Here is a 23,943-nt window from a genome sequence, read left to right as displayed (position 1 = left end):
CCTTCCTTCACAAAGTTATTTTCTACTTTAATTTTCTAGCCAATGGGACTACTTGTGCTTGAAGTTAAAACACATACTTAAGTGCTTTGGCTGGATCAGGTCCAGACTGTTCACAGGTGATTACTAGATCAAGCCTTTCCCCCCACATATATCATAAGACATCTGGATAATTCTAGGATTGGGGCATGTAGTACCAATGTTACCTTTTTTGTTTAAACCAGCATCCTAGCCATTGTGTACATTTCCTGTTTTCCCCCCTGTTCCTTTAGAATCTGGATGGAAGTGTAATTTCAGAAACTGTCACATTAAGTAGTTCATACTATACCCCCAAAATATAACAGAACAATACAATAGATTTATTCAAATTAAAGACAAAACAATAATTCAGTGCAAAATTTGTTAATTTACATAGTTCCCTTAATTCCTAGAAAAGTGTGGTAATTATCAAATCTTTTTGCATTTGCCATTATACTCTCTAAACTGATGGCTACAACCGATATATTTCTCAAGTCACATAGAGAAGCAGCCAGAAAAATGAAGGCATGTCAGCTTGAGTCAAATATTTTCAATCAAGTAGTCTGTGCATCAGTATATTAATTTGGACATTCAAGTGTCTACACTTTATTTCCAAAATGTAATTGCCATGTTGATATGTTTACTAGATAGATGAATTGACCACTTTAGAATAGTGTTCTTGCAATCATATATTTTGACATAAGTCTTAAGAAATAAATTTGATTGTTTTCCCTTTCTCAAATGCCTAGATATAGTACTTCATATTTTGACATATGAAGACGAGAAATGTGTGAGTATATTGTGTGACAGGAATAAGAACAAACCTGCTAACTTTCAGATTTTGTGAGGCTTTTTATGATTTTCTGACATACTGGTTAAGAAACTCTTCTTGCTCGTTTTTCTGTTCTCTCTTTGGATCTAATGCCATTTATGGAAAGGAGGGGAATGACTGGCTCATTGCCTAAAACAGAGTAGGCAGGTTTATACACAGAAATTTTGTCATTATATTTGTGGCTTTCCCAAGAAATTTAATATTGAATATAAAAATATTATTATTAGTTAGTAAATGTCAGCAAGATGTATTAAATACAATACAAACCTGTACTGATTGATCACAATTTACTGAAGTAAACAAAATGTCTCAAAACCAAATTATTTGAAGACAGATAGAGATGCTTTATGGAATAGAAGTTGGAAAGTTATTATTTACTCGAAAAAATAATGCAAAGAGCCAATCATCCATTACAAATCATTGAGAACAGAGTCAAATTTTATCCACAGTTTTTTGCTTTTAATTCTCAAGGTGTCTTCTAGATCATTTAAATTGCTTAGTGCAATTTTAGGAATACACTAATGCTGTATGTGCAGCAGCCATTATATGGCAGGCTTGGCAATAGCTTGGATATATTAGACATTACAACCTGTTTTGGGGGTTATTTGGGGGGGTTATTTGGGGGATCCTTAATTTCTATTAGGACTGCTATTAGAAAAATGTAAAAGGCTTCATGTAAAATAGTGGCCTGCCCCTTTAAGGGCCAGAAGGCCTTGGGTTAGTCAGCCCTGTTGAACTGTTCAGTTAGTTGTACCCTGCTACACCTATGCAGAGTGTGGGACTTGAAAGGAGGAAGAGGAACCAGGTAGGAAGTTCTAGGGACATGCTACTAGAGTCCCCTGGAGGCTTGGGGAAAGAGCTGGCATGTGTGTGTTCTGTAGCTAGCACAGAGGTGGGAGATAAGCCAAAGAGGAGAAAAAGCCCTAAGGATTAACAAGTAAGGGGGAAGCTAGCCTCCAGAGGAGCAAGCTGTGGTAGACAACAGTCTGTAAGAACAAAAAGAAAAGGAGTACTTGTGGCACCTTAGAGACTAACCAATTTATTTGAGCATAAGCTTTCGTGAGCTACAGCTCACTTCATCGGATGCATACTGTGGAAAGTGTAGAAGATCTTTTTATACGCACAAAGCATGAAAAAATACCTCCCCCCATCCCACTCTCCTGCTGGTAATAGCTTATCTAAAGTGATCACTCTCCTTACAATGTGTCTGATAATCAAGTTGGGCCATTTCCAGCACAAATCCAGGGTTTAACAAGAATCTCTGGGCGGGGGATGGGGGGAAGAGGTTACCTTGCATAATAACTTAGCCTGAAACCAGTCTGTAAGAAGAGTGGGAAAAGGACTCTGCAGAGCCTGAGTAGTAGTGAACTGTCTGAAAAGGGTTACTTGAAACTTAAGAGACAGCCTGGGTGGGGCAGAATGCCCTGGCTGGGGAAGAGAGCAGACAGGCTACCTCCAATATGAGGTGAGAAAACAGGCTTGAGCTAGGAACTGGTTAAGCACTAAGACCTGCTGGAGGCCCTTGGTAAGAGAACAGACCTGATCTGGATGTTTGGGTTGATTGCAGCACAGGTGCTGCCAGACAGACAGGGAGACAGGCTATTGCTGCTGGGAGTCTGCTTATAAATAAGGGGACTGAAGCCGAGCTCCTCAGAGGCTGCAAGTTCTTTTATTTTGATGCTTTTGTCCTTTTTGACCCCAAAAGGAGTTGAATATCTTAAAGTGGCTTGGCTTAAGACTGTTGTGGGGAAACTGATGGAGCACTGCAATGTTGGGCCTTGCTGCAAAGGGACACTCGAAGAGGGTGAGTCTTGTAACACTTTGTCTTGGTGGAGGATGGCTTTTGTAACTAGCTAGTTTAGGAGTGGCTCTATGAAGTTGCACGAAACTTGGTTGTTTGATTTTATTTATTTATTTATTTATTTATTTGTAGCTAATCGTAAAATACCTATGTGCATGAGACCCATTTACTTGTCATAGATGCACTTGATCTGTTGCCGAAGGTTGTTTCAGTGGTCAGTAAAGTAAGCATTAGGAGGGCTCCAAAGAGGTGAAATTCATTTCAGCTATGAAGTCCAAACAATCACAGATGCATGGTCCTTCCTCATTATCACACTCCCCACCAAACTATTAGGCCACTGTGAAGACCCGACCTGCAGCCCTGGTGGCTGAAGCTGCATTTCTGAAATGCTATTCTCTAGCACTGGTGGCACCCCCTGCATGTGAAGCCTAAATGTTGTGGAGGCTCTTGCATTTGACTTTCTCACCAGACTGAATTTTGCCTTTGCTCATAAGGTGGACCTTAGAAGCAAACCACTCTGCTATAAAACATAGCCTGTGGATAATATATAGTAACAAACATTATTTGCGAAACTACACACAGCTGCTGCCTCTAAATCAACCTAAGCCCCACCAATAAACCATAGAGATTCAACCAATCAAAAATGGCCTGGAGTGACTTTTCCCTATATGACAGGGTTCAGAGTAGCAGCCGTGTTAGGGTATGTCTACACTACGAAATTAGGTCGAATTTATAGAAGTCAGTTTTTTAGAAATCGGTTTTATATAGTCGAGTGTGTGTGTCCCCACAGAAAATGCTCTAAGTGCATTAACTCGGCGGAGTGCTTCCACAGTACCGAGGCAAGCGTCGACTTCCGGAGTGTTGCACTGTGGGTAACTATCCCACAGTTCCCACAGTCTCCGGAAATGAGATTCAAAAGTTCACGGTTCTTTTCCTGTCTACCTGGCCAGTGCATCTGAGTTGAGAGTGCTGTCCAGAGTGGTCACAATAGAGCACTCTGGGATAGCTCCTGGAGGCCAATACCATCAAATTGTGTCCACAGTACCCCAAATTCGACCTGGCACAGGCCCACCTTCACAGGTGGGCCTGTGTGATTTAAGCACTAATCCACTTGTCGGGGTGGAGTAAGGAAATCGATTTTAAGAGCCCTTTAAGTCGAAAAAAAGGGCTTCATCGTGTGGACGGGTGCAGGTTTACATCGACTTAACGCTGCTAAATTCGACCTAAAGTCCTAGTGTAGACCGGAGCTTAGTCTGTATTCGCAAAAAGAAAAGGAGTACTTGTGGCACCTTAGAGACTAACCAATTTATTTGAGCATAAGCTTTCGTGAGCTACAGCTCACTTCATCCGATGAATGCATCCAGTGAAGTGAGCTGTAGCTCACAGAAGCTTATGCTCAAATAAATTGGTTAGTCTCTAAGGTGCCACAGGTACTCCTTTTCTTTTTTCTCTGTATATCGTCTAGTGTGCTGTGTGTCAATTGCTGGGTTGTTCTGTGACTAGTGCGTGCAAGCAACTGTGACGGGAGGAAGCAAGCGTGGGATTGGAGTAACTTGGCTAGCAGAAGTGACAAGTCAGTACTGTCAGTATCATGTTCACTCTATGGGGTTCAGTTTTCGCTTTCACCCTCCTTCAGAGCTCCTGTCAGAGGGTGTGGCTTTTGTTTCCACCAGGTCTTTATGGCAGAAGCTGCAGTAGGGAGGAACTGAATTAATGCCTCCTTTTGGCTATCCTGCCCTCCTCTTAAGCCAGTATCGCCTTTTTTTTTCTTTTCTTTTCTTTTTTTTTTGGCCCGCCATCTTATCACCCTGTGGATCAGCTAAAAAGCCTGTGTATTGGCTTATTCTGTCAGATGCCAATGTAAAACAGAGAAATATTTAACCTAATATGTCAGATATTACCTCTGAGTTTGTCAACCATGTGAAGGAAAGACACACAATCTCATAAGTATTATACCAGTTTTAAAGATTATTGTAACACAATACTTAGGGATACATTTTCAAAGATAGTGCTGATTCTTTTACACAACTGATATGCACATAAAGTTCCACATTTGCCCATTCATCATTTATAACTGTGAACACAAGGAGGCAATTTAGGGCTCAATGATCCTATTTTTCCCATGAGCAGCTGTAGGCTTTACAAGCACTAGAGATGCATATGTAAATTTGGCAGGTGCAACATTTGAAAATTTGTTCCTAGGATTTCAATCCTAGATAATAAATTGCATAGATAACAGATTCCCAGTAATCAGTGGTAATACTATTGATTTACACACAACAGTACTGTACACAGCCACTTAAATATCTAAATGTCAAATTTTAAAAATTGGAATCAATTCACTATTCCAAAATTGCTAGATTACTAGTGCAAACTCAATTCCCATTAGTTGTAGTTTTTGAGAACATTGCCTTATAATTTATAAATGTGTCTTGCATGCAGTTCCAATGTATCAAGAATACAAAGACAGACAAAGTTTGATCAGCTTCTTTTCAAAGTCTACAGCACCTCCCTGTGTCTATTAAAACATTTTAAAGCAAGCTAGACGTGGAAGAAATGGAAGTAAAGTGAGGAATATTTATTACAAATTCTTCTATGAAAAAATATTTAAAAGCTCATGTAGCAACGTAGGGGATTTTTTGTTATCCAAAAACTTAATTAGTCTGTTTACCCAAATTTACTGAGTTTGGATTAAACTGATGATGGTAGGATAGTTGGTGATTGTTGCTGCCTCTGAAGCAGATATTCTTTTGGTTACAAGTGTTATGAAAGGGGGCACAATCCTTGTTTACACTTATGGTTACACATTGAGTTATTAACACCCTGACTCTGATTTCCTTTAGATGATATTCTGCTTAAAAAAAAAAACCATATACACCTCTACCCTGATTTAACACGGTCCTCGGGAGCCAAAAAACCTTACCGTGTTATAGGTGGAACTGCGTTATATTGGGGGTAGAGGGATTAGAGTGTACAAAGAAATAATGTGCTTTGAAATTTTACTAGGAAAGATATATTTTTATTTCTTTTAGGATAAAAATGTTTGTAAACTTGCGAACTAAATCATTTTTGTTAGTAGGGGCAGAGGGTCTCGGGTGGGGGCGCAGGAGGGAGGCAGGAGCTGAGGGAAGCGGCAGCAAAACCACCCAGCCTGGCAGAACGCGCAGCACCCACTGGCCGGGGTGTGGGAGGGAGGCAGGAGCTGAGCGAAGCGGCAGAGGCAGTGGTGGCAAAACTGCCCAGCTCAGTGGAGTGTGCAGCACCCCCTGGCCAGGGCATGGGAGGCGCGGAGCCAGGGCCGGGGCTGCAGCACGGACCTGCTCTTTGGCTGTAGGCCCCCGGGCTGGGGCATGAACTTCCAGCCATGAGCCACGCCCCAGGTCACTGCAGCTTGGCTGAGCCCCGCCATGCTGCCCCTGCACATCTGAATCGACCCCTGTTCCCCTTCCCCCCCCATGGCCCCAGCCCGGCACCCTTAACACGCCACTCAGAGCAGCGTGTGGGAGCCAGACACGCTGATGTGCTGATCCGCTGGAAGGCACAGCCCCACCTCCCAGGGCGCTGCTTTACCGCATTATCTCTGAATTCACATTATGTCAGACCACGTTATATAGGGGTAGAGGTGTAGCATGTATTTTGTTTAACTAAATGTCTGGATCATGTTGTCATGCCAGCCTATTGTTTTAGCCTTAAGTGTCAAATTCCCAATATAAGATTATGCCTACTTAACCATCCCCATATTCTCTGAGAATCATAGCAGAGCTACTAAATCCAGTTAAAAATTGCTTATGCTTACAAACATTAAATTAAGCTTAGAAGGTCAAGTGAAAACCCAGATGCTTTCCTGCTTCCCATTCCCAAAGCAAATGCTAGTTACAACAAATTAAATCTAATCCTATAACCTTACCTACATTGGTAAAAATGGGAGCCATATTTCACTGCCAGTGGTAGCACCCTTGGAAGCTGTCGTGTAGACAGAACTCAATCATTTTACCTGTCTTTTGGCTAGCCCTATTTAGCCTACAGGAGCACAGTTTATACTACAGTTGCTGCTATTTCTACCACAGGTGGACTGCACCAGTGGGTACTATCATTGAATTACAGCTCCCATTATAGTCAGTTGAAATGCAAGCTATGGTTACACAGACACAAAATCATAATTTATAGAAATATCCACAAGAAAAAGTGAGAAGCTGAGATACTGTGTCAAATGTCTGTATTATAATGCTGATCTGTAAACTAAATATAACATACTGAAAATTGTATTAGCAAATACTTGCTAATACCATGTTATTCTCTACTATAATTTAATGACAATAATTTAAAATATTATTTCCCAAGATAAAAAGGTCCAGCTCTTCAGATGGGATAAATTGGCAAAGCTCCGTTGACATTAATGAGGATAGGCAAACATACACTAGCTGAGCAGCTAGATGGTTATGTTTAGAATACCTGAGTGTTCTGTTGATAAGTCCTATGAATATTAGGTTAATTTAGTAAGCAGTACATGGGAGTTATGTGAACAAATCCCGTTATAAATTCAACTTCACCTTGTCCTTTGTTTCACAAGCAAAATGCATAACATGTCAATAAGGCATATTGATAGCATCAGTATTTTTATTGCCTCTGTATATTATGCATGCAGTTGTCAGCCACATCTGTGAAAATCCATTTCCAGCTTTTCAACACCAATTGTTACACAAAACTTTTTCCATGCATACAAATGATGTAATGTGTTATGAAACTTTTAGTCTGACAATACAGCAGTTATAATTGTTAACCTCTATTGTGCTCTTGCCGTATGAAACTCAAAAAGAAAAGGAGTTCTTGTGGCACCTTAGAGACTAACCAATTTATTTGAGCATAAGCTTTCGTGAGCTACTCCTTTTCTTTTTGCGAATACAGACTAACACGGCTGTTACTCTGAAACCTGTCATGAAACTCAAAGTTTCACTGTTAACATTTGTTTAATTTTTTTCTAACTTGCTGTACCCTAGTCAGTTCATATGATACTTCCACCAGCTCATATAAAAATGAACAATAAAGTCAATGGTTAATATGGACAACTGAAGTTCAGCTCCCAAATATAGTCCTAGATGGTCAATTATGCAAGAAAGCAATGTGCCATCCTAGGAAAGTAATGTTCTTGACTTGCCCAAATTAATTCTGCAGTGATGAGTAAAATGTCCCACAGTATATTATTATGTGATACATCTTGAAGCATGGAGCAGTATGAGTACATACTTACAGATGTCTGGGATATTACAGAACTCCAAGGTTTAAAAAAAAAAAAAAATCACACAGTCCAATTTACTGAGTACTCAAAGACCCTACAAATCTAAAACAACACAGCTAGTTTGAAGTGGCAAACAAGGAGATCCCATGCCTTTCAACAAAGACTATATCAGGAATCAAACTGACTACCAAAGTACTGTAATTTCTGTATAGCAATTGGAAAAATACTTACTGCATTGAGATACCAATTGAAACTGTACACTCCTCTGTCCAGAGAGTAAATTAGGTTTCATTAAGCTATTTCCAGCTCCTGATTCAACATTTTAGTAAAAGGTATTTACTACATATAACACTTATTAGAACAATACTACTTTTATTATCTGCTTTTATAGGGCTTTTCATCCATAATGTCAAAGCTCTTTAAACCCCATTTTACAGATGGCGAAACAGAAATAAAATGACTTGCCCAAGGTCACTGAATAAGTAAGTTGCAAAAACTGGAATAGATGTTAGGCCTCCTGAGACCCAATCCAGTGCCACCACATCACATGTCCTCACAAAATGGAGAAATGTCATTTAATTCCATGTATTTTTCCTAGAAAAGGTGAGCCCAGTGCGGTAATGTGAGAGGTTGAACCAAGATAATTAAACAGCTTGTAAACATTGACAAATAAGGCTAGGTTGAGAGGAGGCAAAGTAATTTATCCTTTTAAAAAACCATGTAAAAATAAATATTTTTTATCCACATTAGCAATAATAAAATTTAATTCAAAGATGCTTCCACTTCCTTATGCAAGGAAGTACTTTACCCATTGATTTAAAGGAGAAATAACAATTTGTACATTTTTAGAATCACTTCAAGTTAAATTTTTAATTTTTTATAGGTAGACTGGTTCTGGAGTTCTTCAATAAGAGAGATTGTAAACTCTCCCAAGTGGAGCAGATACAATCTCCTCCACTTTCAAGGATGTTTTGAGGTGAGACAGAATATGATGGAGGGCCAAACTCTTAACCTCTTACTCAAAACAGTGAGCAGTTTGGCTCAATATGACTTCTTAGTGACTAAGCATTTGCCAGTGAGAACAGGTAGTTCAAAATCTGATCTGGATTAAGGATAAAATTACCTGGCAATCATGGTGTTTTCTGGTTGTTGTTTCCTTAGATACAGTCATTCTATTCTTATACTTCGGATTATAATCTATGCCTTTTGTATACTAAATTTAGGATATATCTACAGATCAGCAGGCGATATTACAAGATGGTTCAGCTTTGTGTATCTTTTGTATCAGATTTGCTGGAACCATTTAAACCTGAGTTTTCATTCTTGGCATCGCCTACCACATCCAGTTCGTATCATTTTATTCTATTGTCTGGCTGTAGCGAAAGAAGGACAGGAGACATTTGACATGGGTTTAATCAGGCCTCAACTTTATTATTAGATGTCTGGGAATCAATCCTGAAGCACTTACACGAGAGGAAAGTGATCAGGAACAGTCAGCATGGATTCACCAAGGGAAGGTCATGCCTGACTAATCTAATCGCCTTCTATGATGAGATTACTGGTTCTGTGGATGAAGGGAAAGCAGTGGATGTATTGTTTCTTGACTTTAGCAAAGCTTTTGACACGGTCTCCCACAGTATTCTTGTCAGCAAGTTAAAGAAGTATGGGCTGGATGAATGCACTATAAGGTGGGTAGAAAGTTGGCTAGATTGTCGGGCTCAACGGGTAGTGATCAATGGTTCCATGTCTAGTTGGCAGCCGGTATCAAGTGGAGTGCCCCAAGGGTCGGTCCTGGGACCGGTTTTGTTCAATATCTTCATAAATGATCTGGAGGATGGTGTGGATTGCACTCTCAGCAAATTTGCGGATGATACTAAACTAGGAGGAGTGGTAGATACGGTGGCAGGTAGGGATAGGATACAGAGGGACCTAGACAAATTGGAGGATTGGGCCAAAAGAAATCTGATGAGGTTCAACAAGGATAAGTGCAGGGTCCTGCACTTAGGATGGAAGAATCCAATGCACCGCTACAGACTAGGGACCGAATGGCTAGGCAGCAGTTCTGCGGAAAAGGACCTAGGGGTGACAGTGGACGAGAAGCTGGATATGAGTCAACAGTGTGCCCTTGTTGCCAAGAAGGCCAATGGCATTTTGGGATGTATAAGTAGGGGCATAGCCAGCAGATCGAGGGACGTGATCGTTCCCCTCTATTCGACATTGGTGAGGCCTCATCTGGAGTACTGTGTCCAGTTTTGGGCCCCACACTACAAGAAGGATGTGGAAAAATTGGAGAGAGTCCAGCGAAGGGCAACAAAAATGATTGGAGGTCTGGAACACATGACTTATGAGGAGAGGCTGAGGGAACTGGGATCGTTTAATCTGCAGAAGAGAAGAATGAGGGGGGATTTGATAGCTGCTTTCAACTACCTGAGAGGTGGTTCCAAAGAGGATGGTTCTAGACTATTCTCAGTGGTAGAAGATGACAGGACAAGGAGTAATGGTCTCAAGTTCCAGTGGGGGAGGTTTAGGTTGGATATTAGGAAAAACTTTTTCACTAGGAGGGTGGTGAAACACTGGAATGCGTTACCTAGGGAGGTGGTAGAATCTCCTTCCTTAGAAGTTTTTAAGGTCAGGCTTGACAAAGCCCTGGCTGGGATGATTTAGTTGGGGATTGGTCCTGCTTTGAGCAGGGGGTTGGACTAGATGACCTCCTGAGGTCTCTTCCAACCCTGATATTCTATGATTCTATGACTACCCGTCAGATAAAAGTATATAGTGCAGATAACCCCATGTTTGTTCTGTAATTACATGGGGGCTTTTTACCAGCTCCCCCTCTTTTTTTCCATCCAGGTCCCTCCAGCAAATCCATTGCTGAAACCTTACCGTCCACCAACCCTTGTAGGAAGGTTAAAGTGGGCTATAAAAATGGAGGGTTGGCTCCTTACCATACCAATCATAGGACTCCTCAAACACCCCCCATTCACTCCTTTAGTGAATATGTCTTTTTAAATCCTTTTCCAAGCCATTTATTTGGTCACGGTACACTTTTTCCTATGGAGAACCTGCACTGGACCTCTGCCTTACACTTAAATAATGAGTTGCGACATATAGCCTACCACCCTTCATGCCATGCATGAGTAGAGCCCTTCCTGAGCCTGCTATCAGGAAGACCAAAAAAAAAACAAAAAAACCCAACTGTATCCAAGCCAGTATGATGGTAAGGGAAAAATTCCTTCCCAGCCCCCCTAAAAAAGGGGCAGATAGTGTAATGCCCACAGCAAGTCTTGACCAAACCTGGTATTTTACCATCTAAAGGGGAGGGAGGTTGAGTCCTGCTTCAGCCTGCTCTGTGTAAACCTGAGGCTTCCAGTGCAGAGCTGCCCCTTTTAAAGCCTGCATTCCTAGGGGATGAGTCAGTGACCATGCTGACCCTTTTCAGCAGTTTTCATCTCCTCCCCCCAGCCATAAAGCACTGTTCTCTGCATTCAGCCAGCCAGCCAAACACCACACCGCTGCTTAAAGGTGCAGGGCAGTTGTGTTAACAATGAAATCATGTTGGCTTTTTGTGTGTGTGGGTATACAGTATGTAGCAGTTTGGTCCACTTCTAGATTAAATTTGTTAATTTTCTATGTGGCAGGGTTTAGAGTTGGGCTAGACTACGAGTTGAACTAGGTTAGGTTTCAGGTTGTATATGGGCTAGAATTTAGGTTTGATTAATGATGCTGAATCTTGGGTAATGTTCTTATAAGATTTTGTCCAAAACAGTAGAAGTCTCACAAGGCCAAGTTTTTGTGTGACATTTCTGCCATTTTGTGCTAAGATCTCATTAAGAGCTCATTTCTTGTAGGAATTTTGTCCTCATCCAAAACAGAATGGGGGTGGTGGAGAAGGTACTTCCTGGTTTGAGAGGTGGCTTGATACTGGAAATTCACATTTAAAAACTCTCTCACTTTTTTAAAACAGTTATGATTCAAGATTCTGGGGAGGCTTTTGAAATAATTAAGAAGCCATTTGTCCTTACAATGAAACTTCAAGACTAACAGAGCATGTAAATTCCTAGAGCATCATCCAGTCCTAATTGTAAAACCTTTTAGACTGATTCAAAATAAGCTCTGTTTTTGACTTCCATTTTGCACAAAAACTAATAAATCTGCAAGACTTCCATAATTAGAACTGAAATGATGGGACGATCAAGCAGTAAGAAGGGGAAGCTAAATTATTTCAAAAGGTAGCAATTGATCGCTAAGAGAGCTATCCCTCACCTCTCTGCTCCACTTGCTTGGTCTCATTCTATTACTGGGACAGAAATACCTCCTCAGTCTGGATTTCATGTGCCAGTTTGTCTCTGAAATTAACTGAGAAAAATGTTTGACTGTTTACTAGGAGAAGCAAGGTACAGTAAATAGGTGTTGAAAGCAAAACTGAAATTAAATATTCTGAAGGGTTGAGACTTCTGCCTCACATCTGTCTCTTGATGATTATTTTAGTGTTCTAGTGAGAGGCTCTTGGCTCTTACTCTGCACTTCAACTTTGAGCCTGAAGAGTGGGGTTATTTCTGTCAGATGCAGAATGATTTCCTTTGCCTAGTGGTGGGATATACTATCTTATATGATTGACCAAATTTACTCTGTAGTTTTCAGCTGTATGGCCAAGAGATGGGTGTCTGCCAGGAGATATAGAGATGTTTGATACAGAAGGTCTTGTTATACGGGGGGAAAAAAACCCCTAATGATTCACAATATTTCAATAGTTAATCATTTTTAAAGATTTATTTGAAGTTCTCCTTACTGAATGTGTGTGTGCAATAAAAATTCTTCTTATGCCTAAGGGGGTCATCATTGATCTGGCCCAGAATTCAGCAATTTGCTTTGCTAGCACAGAAGACATGAAGATTAGGTTAGATTTTGGGGGGGAGGGGGGGAGGATGCTATTTTTTTTTACTCAAACATGCTGACTAAATTGTTGCAATAAGTATTTGTAACAAATTAACTTTGAATTATGAGAAATGAATTGGAGATTAATATTAAGAATTTGCTTCAATACGTTATCATGTAACAACAAGCAACAAATACAATTTTACATCAGAGTCTGCTTGATGAATGTGTTCTGTCTTCTATGTTTGCTATGATTTTCATAGGGCCACATTATTCTGACTGCATCCTGTATGTTAGGAGAAGTTTGATGTGCAAATAATTGCAAATAATGTACATATTAGATTTGACTCTGTTCTTGTATTACTTATTGACTCCTCACAATCATTGATTTGTATTCTTGGTACCTCAGATCCATAATCTTGATTAATATGAGAACCATCATGTATTTCGTCCTTCTCAAGTTGCCTATGCAACATGATAGTGTTATGTCATCTTTGAAAGATTTCTAGTTGTAAGGAAGCTTTGCCTATTGTCCATGTTGTACAATATATGATGTATGGATAAAGTGGTGATTTCTGTCTGCAAAACTCAATCTGGCATCTTTCATTAACACTTACAATACATTAACACTTAAATATTTACAATGAGATTTCTCTACTTGAATCTGAGTTTATTGCATGCTTCTGATAGTGAACCAGCAGATAGACGGGTGTTAGGTTCCTCTTCTACATCTGTGGCTTTATGACAGGATCGAGCTTAGATTCTCTCCTACATTCAGGATACAGGAAACCACAGTGTTTTTTTACATCAGCATTTCCATTTCTTATGGGAGAAAGTTGGGGTTTCCTCTTTCAAATATAGAGAATCCTCTAAATATCTTTGCATTGTTCTAAGATTATACGGTGGGGCTGGCAGGATAGAATATGAAGACATTTCTCAGAGCAGCAACTGAATCCCTGACAGCCACAGAAGCTGGTTGACTCTGATGTGACTCTTTTGGGGTATCATCCATGCAGAGAAAATGAATAGTCTGGTTTACCACTTCCAGCACTGAGCATTGCAAACTAGTGAGTCACCTAACAAAGATGAGTGAAGTTTACACATGCAGATTTGTCCATTTCAGTAATAGATATAATTTTACAGACAAGTTAGATAAAAATAAGAGCTGTTTGAGTTTACTGCTGTGAAAACAACATTTGTCTGGGGGAAAGAAAATTAGTCCAATCTTTTTCTTATCTGAACACAGACTGGAAATGTGTTTAGTATATGGCCACAAACACATCTTCAGAAAGAGATTTCTTTCATGTTCATTTGCACTGAGGGTATGTTCTCTTCCGCCCCCCAAAACTGTATTAATCTGAATTAAATCAAGAGGAAATAAAGTGAGTTTGTTCTGATTTATATTTTGATTTGATAATACACACACAGGAGGTCCTCTGAAAATACTAGCCTGTTATCATTGCTAAATTGATTTCTCCCATGCCCTCTATATGTGTATTGTTTTTTCTATTCTGCTTATCCAACAAAAGCACTAAAATAGTTATTTCCTAGTATGTGCAGTAGATGAAGTATAGCAAGCATGTTAAATTTAATATGCTGGGAGACCTCCCGCCTTTCTCTACCTTACATGTGGCAGAGACACTTCCTTATCTCATACCTGATTTAGTAGATAAAGTATTGAGGATTTTGTGTTGCAAAAAAACCTGAACTTTGAGTCAAATATGCTACATTTTACTAAAAACCTAGATAGTAGTAATTAAATCCTAAAATAAACACTTATTAAAATCATTAATATGTAGCAAAAACATGGACTCACAGATTAAGAGCCTTTACTTGAATTTGAAATAATGTTAAATTACAAACCAACACATTGGTTAAAGAGAATAGTATAATAAAAAGCAAATTTGCATAATTATTTGGGAACATGTGATCATATAAACCCATCTAGAGAGACAGTATACAAGTAACAAACAGATAAAATATGATTGTAGTATGCATTAGTGTTGCAAAAAAAATCAGAAGACTGTTTTTATGTAGGAACATTTAGGATGAAATCCTGGCCTGATTGAAGTTAGGGGGCCAGGATTTCCCTTGTAGATATAGTCCTGCGGTCTTTACTCTGGCAATGTCCCACTGGAAGTCAATGAGAGGTTGCCTGCATAAGAACCAACTAAAAAATTTGCTGGATTTGGCCCATAGCCAATAAACTGATGTTTTACATTTTCCAAGCCATATGGTTATGTATGATGGAATAGATTGTAGGGAAAAAAGGAGACTAATATAAAAACAAATTTTAAAAGAAACAGTAAAATTTGCAAAGAAAACCCTTTGAGTTATGTAAGATGGCCAATGCTAGTTATAATCATGAAGTAAATATGATGCAGCACAGTACTTGAAAAGAATAGGAATTTGTTTGGGGGGGGGAGTAAATTTTCAACTGAAAAATAACTAATCATATTACTATCTCTCACACTTTGATTTTTCTTTTTTTGCTGTTATAATGCTCCCTAATTTATATGGCAAATAATAGAATAACATTTAAAACCATCACAGGACAGAGATTTGTTGTTTAATAAACACTGTTCACTAGAACAATATATACCTCTGACACTTTAAAGCAATAATAATTTTGTACTTCTTCTCATTTTAAGTGCTACAGTGTATAATTCTCTGTATTTCTCTTCTGTCTTAAAAAAATTATGCACCAATATTCTTGAAGTAGATGTGGTATTTGCCTAAATTTACAATACCACACACAAATTGTAAAATTGGTAAAATCAGCGCATGCAAACATAATATCTTAAAATAGTGGTATATGAAAATCATTTTAAATATTGATATAGGTGGATCAGGATTATTATCCAACTCCCCGTAGTTCATGCTAAAAGTATATTTAGTATAATTTTACATGTCCACCCTCTCTGGGTGAGTGATCTTTTTGGAAGTGAGAGAGGAGAGTATTTTTTCATTATCCAAGTAATAATGAGCTGTAGAAGCAATATTAGATTTTATTCTAGCCTGGCAAATTGTCCAAATGGTTTTGCAAGGCAATTTTCATATTTCTTTCCATTGCATTTTCTAATATTGAATATATTTTAATTGTTCAGTCACACATACTGAGCTTGTAGGTAGTTTGTGTCCTACATAAATGTGGTTTAATGTTTCATAAGTACTTTATGAGCATAGAGTTTGCGGTTATATATTTTCAGATGTACAGCCTTAATTCACTTGTTAAAATAGGCTCTCTGTTTGCTAATAGTTACCAGCTGTAACTAATACATTAGCTCTACAACATACTGGTAACGTATTATTTAAAGTGACGCATTTCAAAATCAATACCAAATGTCCTCCTGTATGATCAATTGGAAAACATGTCTGATAGAATGGTTACTGCGCTATACAAAATTATTGTGAAAGCATCATAAATGAAGGGATAAAAACCAACAATTCATAAATTTTAAAATCTTTCAGTACAAATTTCAAAAGCAGAGACATTACTTACTATAGTTGTTGTTTGCTTCTCGTGTCCCTTTTATTTTGCCTCGTTTATCAATCCTCATATACCATTGAGTTCGACAGAAAAGTCTTCTCACTCTTACATCCCCCCCTTCCATATAATCATAACTTCTGGTATGTCGCTCAGGGCTGGAACAGTTCACATTTGTAGCCATTTGCTCTGGAGTCATGTCATTGCAAGCTAAAGATATAGTGCCCACTAGAAAGATAATGTAAAAATATGATCTGTAGAGCAAAGTCGGCAGGATCCATGTCAGTATCCATTTGTGCATTATAGTGCGGTGTTCTGGGTGTTCATGAACAACATAATGAAAATTAAAACTCAAGTAGATCGTTGCTCCTAGGTCATTGACCTGCCTTCTGTCTTTACAGCGAGTTGTAGATTGATTTAATTGAGATTGCTTCCTCTTCCAGAATTCTGATCCTTATTCCTTAATAGTTACTGATGTTGAAACAGGATATCTCCTTAAATATCTTTTCAGTCAGGATATCCTTTAAAGAAACCGGTTATAATAACCTTGGCTGTCATGACCTTCTGTACTACTTGAATTTGCTGCTTGCACTGAAAGTAAAAGATCTATGAGAAAAGTGTCATGGATAAATTTTATGGTCAATTGTTACATGTGTGCAACTATAATATATGCTGCATGAGTACTGTAGCATAGCAAAATATCTCCTAGCTTTATACAGTGACTTAACTTCTTTAAAAAAAAACATACACAAGCACACATACAAGATATATCTTACAACAGGCTCTTGACAGCAGCACACATTTGAACTGTGTACAATTCCTTGTGTAGCTCAGTAATAAGTCTTTCAAATAAGTTATTGATTCAGCTAAGCTCCAAAACTCAGCCGCAGTAAAATGCTATTGCATCTCTTACATTTGGTTACTTTGTGCCTATACCTTTATAGTTAGCCACATTCTTCCTAAAGGGCTGCCTGCACTTCTCTAGTTTGAATATCAGGACAGACCCAGATATTTGTGGGACTGTATTTTTATACATACAGTTACTTGTAGATTTTTTTTTTTAAAGAAAATGTCAAGAAGCTTACGTCTAACATACATCAATCAAGAAAAGAGAAAGTCATTAGTGGTTAGAACGCCCAGAGCATTCTTTTAAAGGACCGGTAACTTACTTGTTCCTGTTGATAACAGCTGGATACACAAGTATTCCATTTCTGTTGTCTGCCTTTTGCAACATGAGACGCTCTACTGTAGCTACAAACTTTCTCAGCTCAGAAAGACTTCAGCAGAATTATAATTGTTTCCATAAATCAACACGCAAGAGCGGTGGTGTGTGTATGCGCTTGTGCGTGCGCGTGCGTGTGTGTGTTGAGCCTGTTGTTCAGTCCTTTTCGATAAATACCTTTGCTGACCTCACTTGGAAGCAATTAGAATTTAACCAGTCAGCTGTCAGTTGAATGTATGCACAAAAATAAAAGAAGACTTATGTTGTGTAGTGTCCAATGGTCATCAGAGGGAGCTATAAACGTAGTTTATGCTTTAAATCTCCAAGTATGTACCTACTTTCCAGAAACAGATTTCTGTGATCACTGAATAAAGTTACTTTTCATGTCAGTTAAAGCATTTCTATTCTTTGATTTAGTTCAGTATTCCCTTTTCCTTAGGAACAAAAACACACACCTCATTTCTCCTCCAAATCTTTTACACAGATTGATGGGTACATACTTTGCTTACTATCCTTCCTTTAGATATCTGAAATACCCAGGTGCATTATGCAGTGTGGGTGGTAGGCATGGTGCCTATTATGGACTGCTTTTGTTTCGTAGACTAGTAAATGAGGAACAATTGCATACAAAATCCAGAGGGTTCTTATTTAAATGGCTGTTATGGACAAACACGAGGTATGTTCTAAACGTTGCGTTCAGTCTAGACCTTTTTCAGCATCCCAAGAAAAATATAATGAGGAATGATATTCCCCATTTCCCCAATGAATACTTCCTAGAAATTGCAGCATGAGAATTAAAAGTTTCAGTAGTACAGATGTTATCCATATTAGCACACTGTTAGATGGATGATCTGTTGGCTTAAGTTTTGGGGCGGCAAATAAACAGCTACGTATTATCATGCTGTTTCTACATATTTATTTCCAACTTTTGTCATCAGTCTACTGCCCAAACTCTGCTCCATGTCATCCTTAAAATCTTGTCGTGATTTTGGTGAAATCCAGCTATTCTAAAAACATATTGAAACTCTGGATTTCACTGAGTACAGCAGTGCCTTTTTATCTTATTTAATATGAATTCTATTCTTATCTTACAGAGACATCTCTGTAACATTTTAGCAAACAGGAATGGGGAAATCTTGTAATGCACTGTCGTAAAGAGAAAATTACTTGTATCTGTAGGTCTCTGAAAATAGTATTGTAATTGTAACATAGTCATGCTTACCCTAATCCAAAACCTTTCCCAGGAGAGGTGGAGAATAATTTAGTGTATTCTTTAACTTGATTTGAAAAGAACGGTTGAGCTAGTTAATAGCCATTAGGAACATTAAGGATACATGTGTGCCACCTAGTGGTGAGGAGGGTTTAATGATTCAGGACTTAGATTGGAGTGTTCCAGTGTTTATCACTCACAGATGTGTGTCACCAGGGGACCCTATTTCATCCCACCTGCTCTCCCATCCTCCCAACCCACACACCAACTCAGAGGATCTGAGTAATTTCCCTTCTCAAAGTTCAGATACTTCAACATCTCCTTTCAGAGCTCCCTTGGAGCACTCCCCATTTGCTACTCTCTCTGTGTTCACTTGATGTCAATGAGATTTACTCAAATCCTGCAGAGGGAGAGTAGGACCCCAGGAATTCTATTTTATTATCATTGTTACCTGAAAGAACAATGATTTACATACAAATACTGCCATAGTCATGAAGGAAAATTTGATATTTTCTCATTCTTTTAAGAGATTATTTTCGTAATTGTTACAAGTATGCATTTTTAACATGAGGAGGCAAAGGATACCCATGTAGGAACATCAGATCTGCACCAGAGACTCCAGCACAGAAGGGACAGCAAGAGAGAGGACCAAACATGAAACGGAGTGACAAATTGACTCCCTATAGTTTTGAACAATTATTTAATAATCATGCAGCAACTTCGTTTATGGATTATACATAACTGCTTATTTTGGTGCATTGAGGGACGAAGTAAAAATGGTACAAAATACCTTCAGTCACCCAAGATTTCTGACTAGTTCGTCCCTACTAATGTGTGAAACCCATTCAGAATCATGGTGAGTTTGAAATTCTCTTTTACACCCACAGCCCAGATTCAGGAAAGGTCCCTGAAGCTTAGATGATCATAATTCCAATTCACCCTACCATACGCTGTCCCCAAATGGCCAACCTCATGTTTTGATGCCTTCAGGAGAGACCCAGTGGCATGCACCTGTCCTGGTCTACAGTGCCCGGAACATAATGCCTCCACTAGACACTTTAAGAAGTGGCTTTTCGTGCATTTCACCTTTCAAAAGGCCTGGCTAGTGCCATCCCCAGCATGTGGGGATTACATTTTTTTGTTCTAGTTGCAGTAATAGCGTTCTAATAAGTTCCTTCCAAATGGCTCATTTGCTATCTGAAAATTTGGGGCGGGGGGGGGGGAACCAGGGGCAGGGAAGCTGCTCCTTTATTATGTGTTGATTGTTCTAATTTCTATAGTCTCTATTGTAGTGGCAACGAGGCACCTCCTACAGTGAATAAATATAGTAAATACATTTTCAAAAGTAAGAGTAGGAACATCATAAAATCAGTCAACAAAGCACTCAATAAAATGGGGCCAGGTCTTCAACTAGTGTACGCTAACATACTTCCATTTTAGTCAATGGAGCTGTGCTGATTTACACCTGCTAAGGATATGGCCCGTTGGCCTTGTGATGTGCCACGATAATCTCTAATCCTGGGCCCTGAGAAGTTACAAAGAAGACTGAATTCCAAAGATGGAGCCCTCAGATGAGGGAGCCCTGCTATCCGTAATGGAGCTTTCTAATTTAGGGACCAAAAGCAAGAGCCAATCAGCCATCTTTACTGCCATGCTAGGGTGAAAAGTTCAGATAACTTCTGAATAACCATTCTAGTCTTTTAAAATCTCCATTGACATCTGAAGTTGCAATCCAGAAGTGAAAGGAAACCAATACAGAGACTTCAGCACAGGTAGCATTTGTCATGCCAGCTTGCCCTAGGAAGGGGGCAAGTTCTGCTTGATATGGAATGTCTAGGTAGATTGCAAGAATAGCCCTATACTATAGCACATTGCAATGGTGAACCCTGGAAAATGATGCAAATAGTGCTTCCTCCAAGTCCTTTAGAAGTTTCCCCTTGCCAATAAGCCTTATCCAGGCTAATGTGTAACCAGTTTGTCTACCTCCGGATCCCCTTCTCTATTAGACAGTGGAAGTCTGAATTCAGTGAAAAGAAGATGTAGAGCTGAGTTCTACTGGCAATTTTGATGAAATCTCAGTCCAAAGCATCTCACAATCTACCCTGTCGGTTTAATATTAAACAGGAGCATTACAAAATCCTGTAGGACTCCATGTGAGGGCTGTTGGAGAAAATGAACAGTACTGTCTGGGAAATCTTATAAACGAAGAATGAATCCACTGCTTCCCCAGCTCCCCCAAGATTCACTGGGTAAGTCAACAATACCTATGGGTTAATAATATCAAAAGCTCCCGACAAATCTGATAAATCACCATGTCCACTGATCCCTCGTCCATTGCTAAAAAGAACTCACCAGCCATTTATACCAATACAGTCTCCGATCCATTCCTAGATCTGAACTCAGACTGATACAATGAAAAAATATGTGGCATTCAAGTAATCAGGGATAAAATCTTATCTGTGTTTTACTTCTCAGAGTAGAATGCATGTGGAATTTAAAAAAAATGTTATGTCTTTGCTGGACAAAAACAACTTGCCGCATTTAAAACCGGCTTTTTTACTTTTGGGGATTTTTAATTTATTTGTGCTTTCTCTGGCATTTAGTTTTATATAAACCCATAGCACACCTGAGGTTTCATTTCCAGAAAGCTGTAGATACTCATGCTCCAGCCACAAGCTTTCTGCGTGTATCTTTCTCAGCTCCGTAAAATAAATCATTTGATACAGCAGTGTGTTATGAAGCTTTATAGTTACAATAATTAAAAAACAATTTAAATAAGGCACCAGCTGTAAGTGTAACCAGTGAACAAGTTATTTTAATATGGCTGGTGCCCACATCCTCCTCCTTTCCTCCTTGCTTTGCCCGCAAATAACAACCTTTCAAAATGAAGCTGCAGCTTTAAATAAATACATTATAAATATACAATGAAATTTTAGCCCTTACCAAAAAGCAAGCCCAACTGTATGTTGCCTGATGAAAGGACACCATTTTAACCTGCTTGAGCAAATCAGGCCTTCCTTCACAAATCTGAATTTCCTGGAAAAATGCAACCCACTTTTGGTACAAGCCATGTATTAACCAATGCCTCCCCAAAACTGGCCTGCTCTATTTTCATGACTATGCCCACTGCAACCTTTATAACGGGTGGGTATTTGTCTAGCTGGAAAAAAGGGATGTTGCCACTTTAAGGGCTTCCCTGCAGCAGGTGGGGAGAAGGGGAAAAGTTAAGGCCATGTCAGGACAAGGTCACCACAATACCTTTTCTGCTGACTGGCAATGGGGGAGGTATTTATATCCCATATAGCCACAGAGAGGGCCTCTTTACCAGGATTTAGCTGGGCTGGCAGTCGGATATAACCAGTGCCTCCCCCAAATAGGCCTACTCTATTTTCATGAAAGAACGTCTTATTGCACTGGCTAGCACTTCCACCTTATCAAGGAAATATGCCCAGAACTTTGCAAATCTGATCTCGAGCAAGGTTTTACATGGTGCAGATTTCTCCTAAAACTGCACAAATTTTATGATCCTTTCTCTGACAGGCTTTTATTTGAAGAAATACATCGGCACATTGTGATAACTTGACAGCACTAAAAGTTACAGAAAGAGAAAAATATTGCTTGTATGTACTCAACGTTTTTTTAAAACCACCCCCATAATACTTCTGTAAGCCTTCTCCCCTTACAGCAACCTAGATGCCAATTCCTTTAGTGTGAGTAGGTGGGAAGTTGCAACAATGAAAATTTTAGAAATCAAAGGCAACTGTTATGTTTGCCAGTTATGAAGGTTGAATAAAGGTCTCTGTATCAAACAGTAGACACCCAAATAGTAGTAGCAGCCAAATAGACCTTTTCCATCTTCTGCTAGCTAGGAGAATGCACCTTCTTCTTTCAGATGCACAGTTAGCCATAATGACCCATACCTTCTTCATCTCCAGGATGGACTCCTACAATATGTTCCATGTGGTTTGACTATGAAGGCAATATAGACATTTCCATTGATCCAATGCGCAGTGGCCTGCCTACTAGGAAACATTAACTAGTGAGAGCACAACAAATTGGTTCTCTGCACTCTGCTGGCTTCCTATCCTGTTTCTGATCAGCTTCTGGATTGCTGTTACAAATCTTCAGAGTCTGCAATGGGATGGAACCTGTCTACCTTGGAGATCAGCACAGTTTCTGTGGCAACAGCTGAAATTCGTTAGGATTCTGTGGCTGATGGAGACCAGGGTAAAATTCTAAGGGTGCAGAAACTGGGCATTCTCAGTATTAAGCCCTCAGCTGCATAACTCCCTGTTATCACAAATCAGGATTTAAGATGCAATGAAAAATCTGCTATTTGCTCTTTATCCTTTCCTTGATAATGACAGCTACAGAACATCCGGCAGCATCTCTTGAGATAAAGCAAAAGGAACCCTCTATAAACAATAGAGAGATGGAGAACACGCCACTTCTGCATGGAATTGTTCCTATTTTAATTTTCAGCCTAGATGGTATGGAGTTGAGTGGATTAAAAATACACAGACATAAGGGATGGCTCCTTCCAGACTTCCCCTGCCTGATTGTTGAGAGAAGTTGTTTCTTTTTGGTAGCTTGCATCGGTTGTTGAAATTGCAAATTTTTATAGGTGTGGGAATGTTGGGTACAATTTTGTACTGCAAAAATTTTACTATAAATTTTTTATCATAAATATTTTGCAAAGCTAAACTCAAAAGCCTCCACCATCTCTATTTGTTGGCTGCTGTAAACATCCAGATTTTGGTCATATGGGATGGATGTAAGCTTTCAGGAAAACTGGAAATGGGTATACTACTAGTAGATATCTGAATACTTAATAGCAAATAATTTATCTTGTGTGTATTCTGTTTTTATGTTTATAAGTTATCTGCAGTAATTTGTTTTTCTTCAGTTTATTTGGGGGAGATTAAGGACCTTGGAGGAAATATCTTAATTCATCCCCAAATAGGCTTCTGAGGGAGACACATGCAGACTTAGTTGGACAGGAGGCAGGGTCACCAAGAAGCTGACTTTTTTTGAAGGACAGACTGACATGAAAGAGTGGAATCCTAGGGATTAGTGTTTTTGGAGATGGATGGTTTCCTCCTCTGAGTAAAGCCTGCATAGTACCGAGGGTTACAAAAGATCTCCATTGCTATTAGTAACGTCATTACCAGTACTGGCAATCCTCATTGGAGAGTCCATTCCCTTGTGACAGTAGGCACACTGAGTAGGACTATCAAAAATTTAAGATTATAACAGCCATGTATT

The 23,943-nt window shown here is 39.2% G+C and overlaps 2 protein-coding genes across 2 annotated transcripts in view; one reads left to right on the top strand and one right to left on the bottom strand.

Annotated features, from left to right (window-relative positions):
- Positions 1-17,587, bottom strand: part of FGF7 (fibroblast growth factor 7) — a 60,166-nt gene extending 42,579 nt beyond the window's left edge. The window contains exons 1-2 of the mRNA XM_084640445.1: positions 17,416-17,587; positions 16,262-16,837 (exon numbers count right to left, since the gene is read on the bottom strand). Coding sequence (XP_084496571.1) covers positions 16,262-16,547 — 286 coding nt within the window. The 5' untranslated portion in view covers positions 16,548-16,837; positions 17,416-17,587. The remainder of the gene's footprint in view (positions 1-16,261; positions 16,838-17,415) is intronic.
- FAM227B (family with sequence similarity 227 member B) overlaps positions 1-23,943 on the top strand; it is a 172,494-nt gene that overhangs the window by 90,194 nt on the left and 58,357 nt on the right. The gene's annotated exons all lie outside the window — the stretch shown is intronic.

The sequence above is a fragment of the Lepidochelys olivacea genome (assembly GCF_965140295.1).
Source record: "Lepidochelys olivacea isolate rLepOli2 genome assembly, chromosome: 10".
Classification (NCBI taxonomy): domain Eukaryota; kingdom Metazoa; phylum Chordata; order Testudines; family Cheloniidae; genus Lepidochelys; species Lepidochelys olivacea.
Note: the sequence above shows the minus strand (reverse complement) of the source record. Positions and strands in the feature narration are given on the sequence as shown.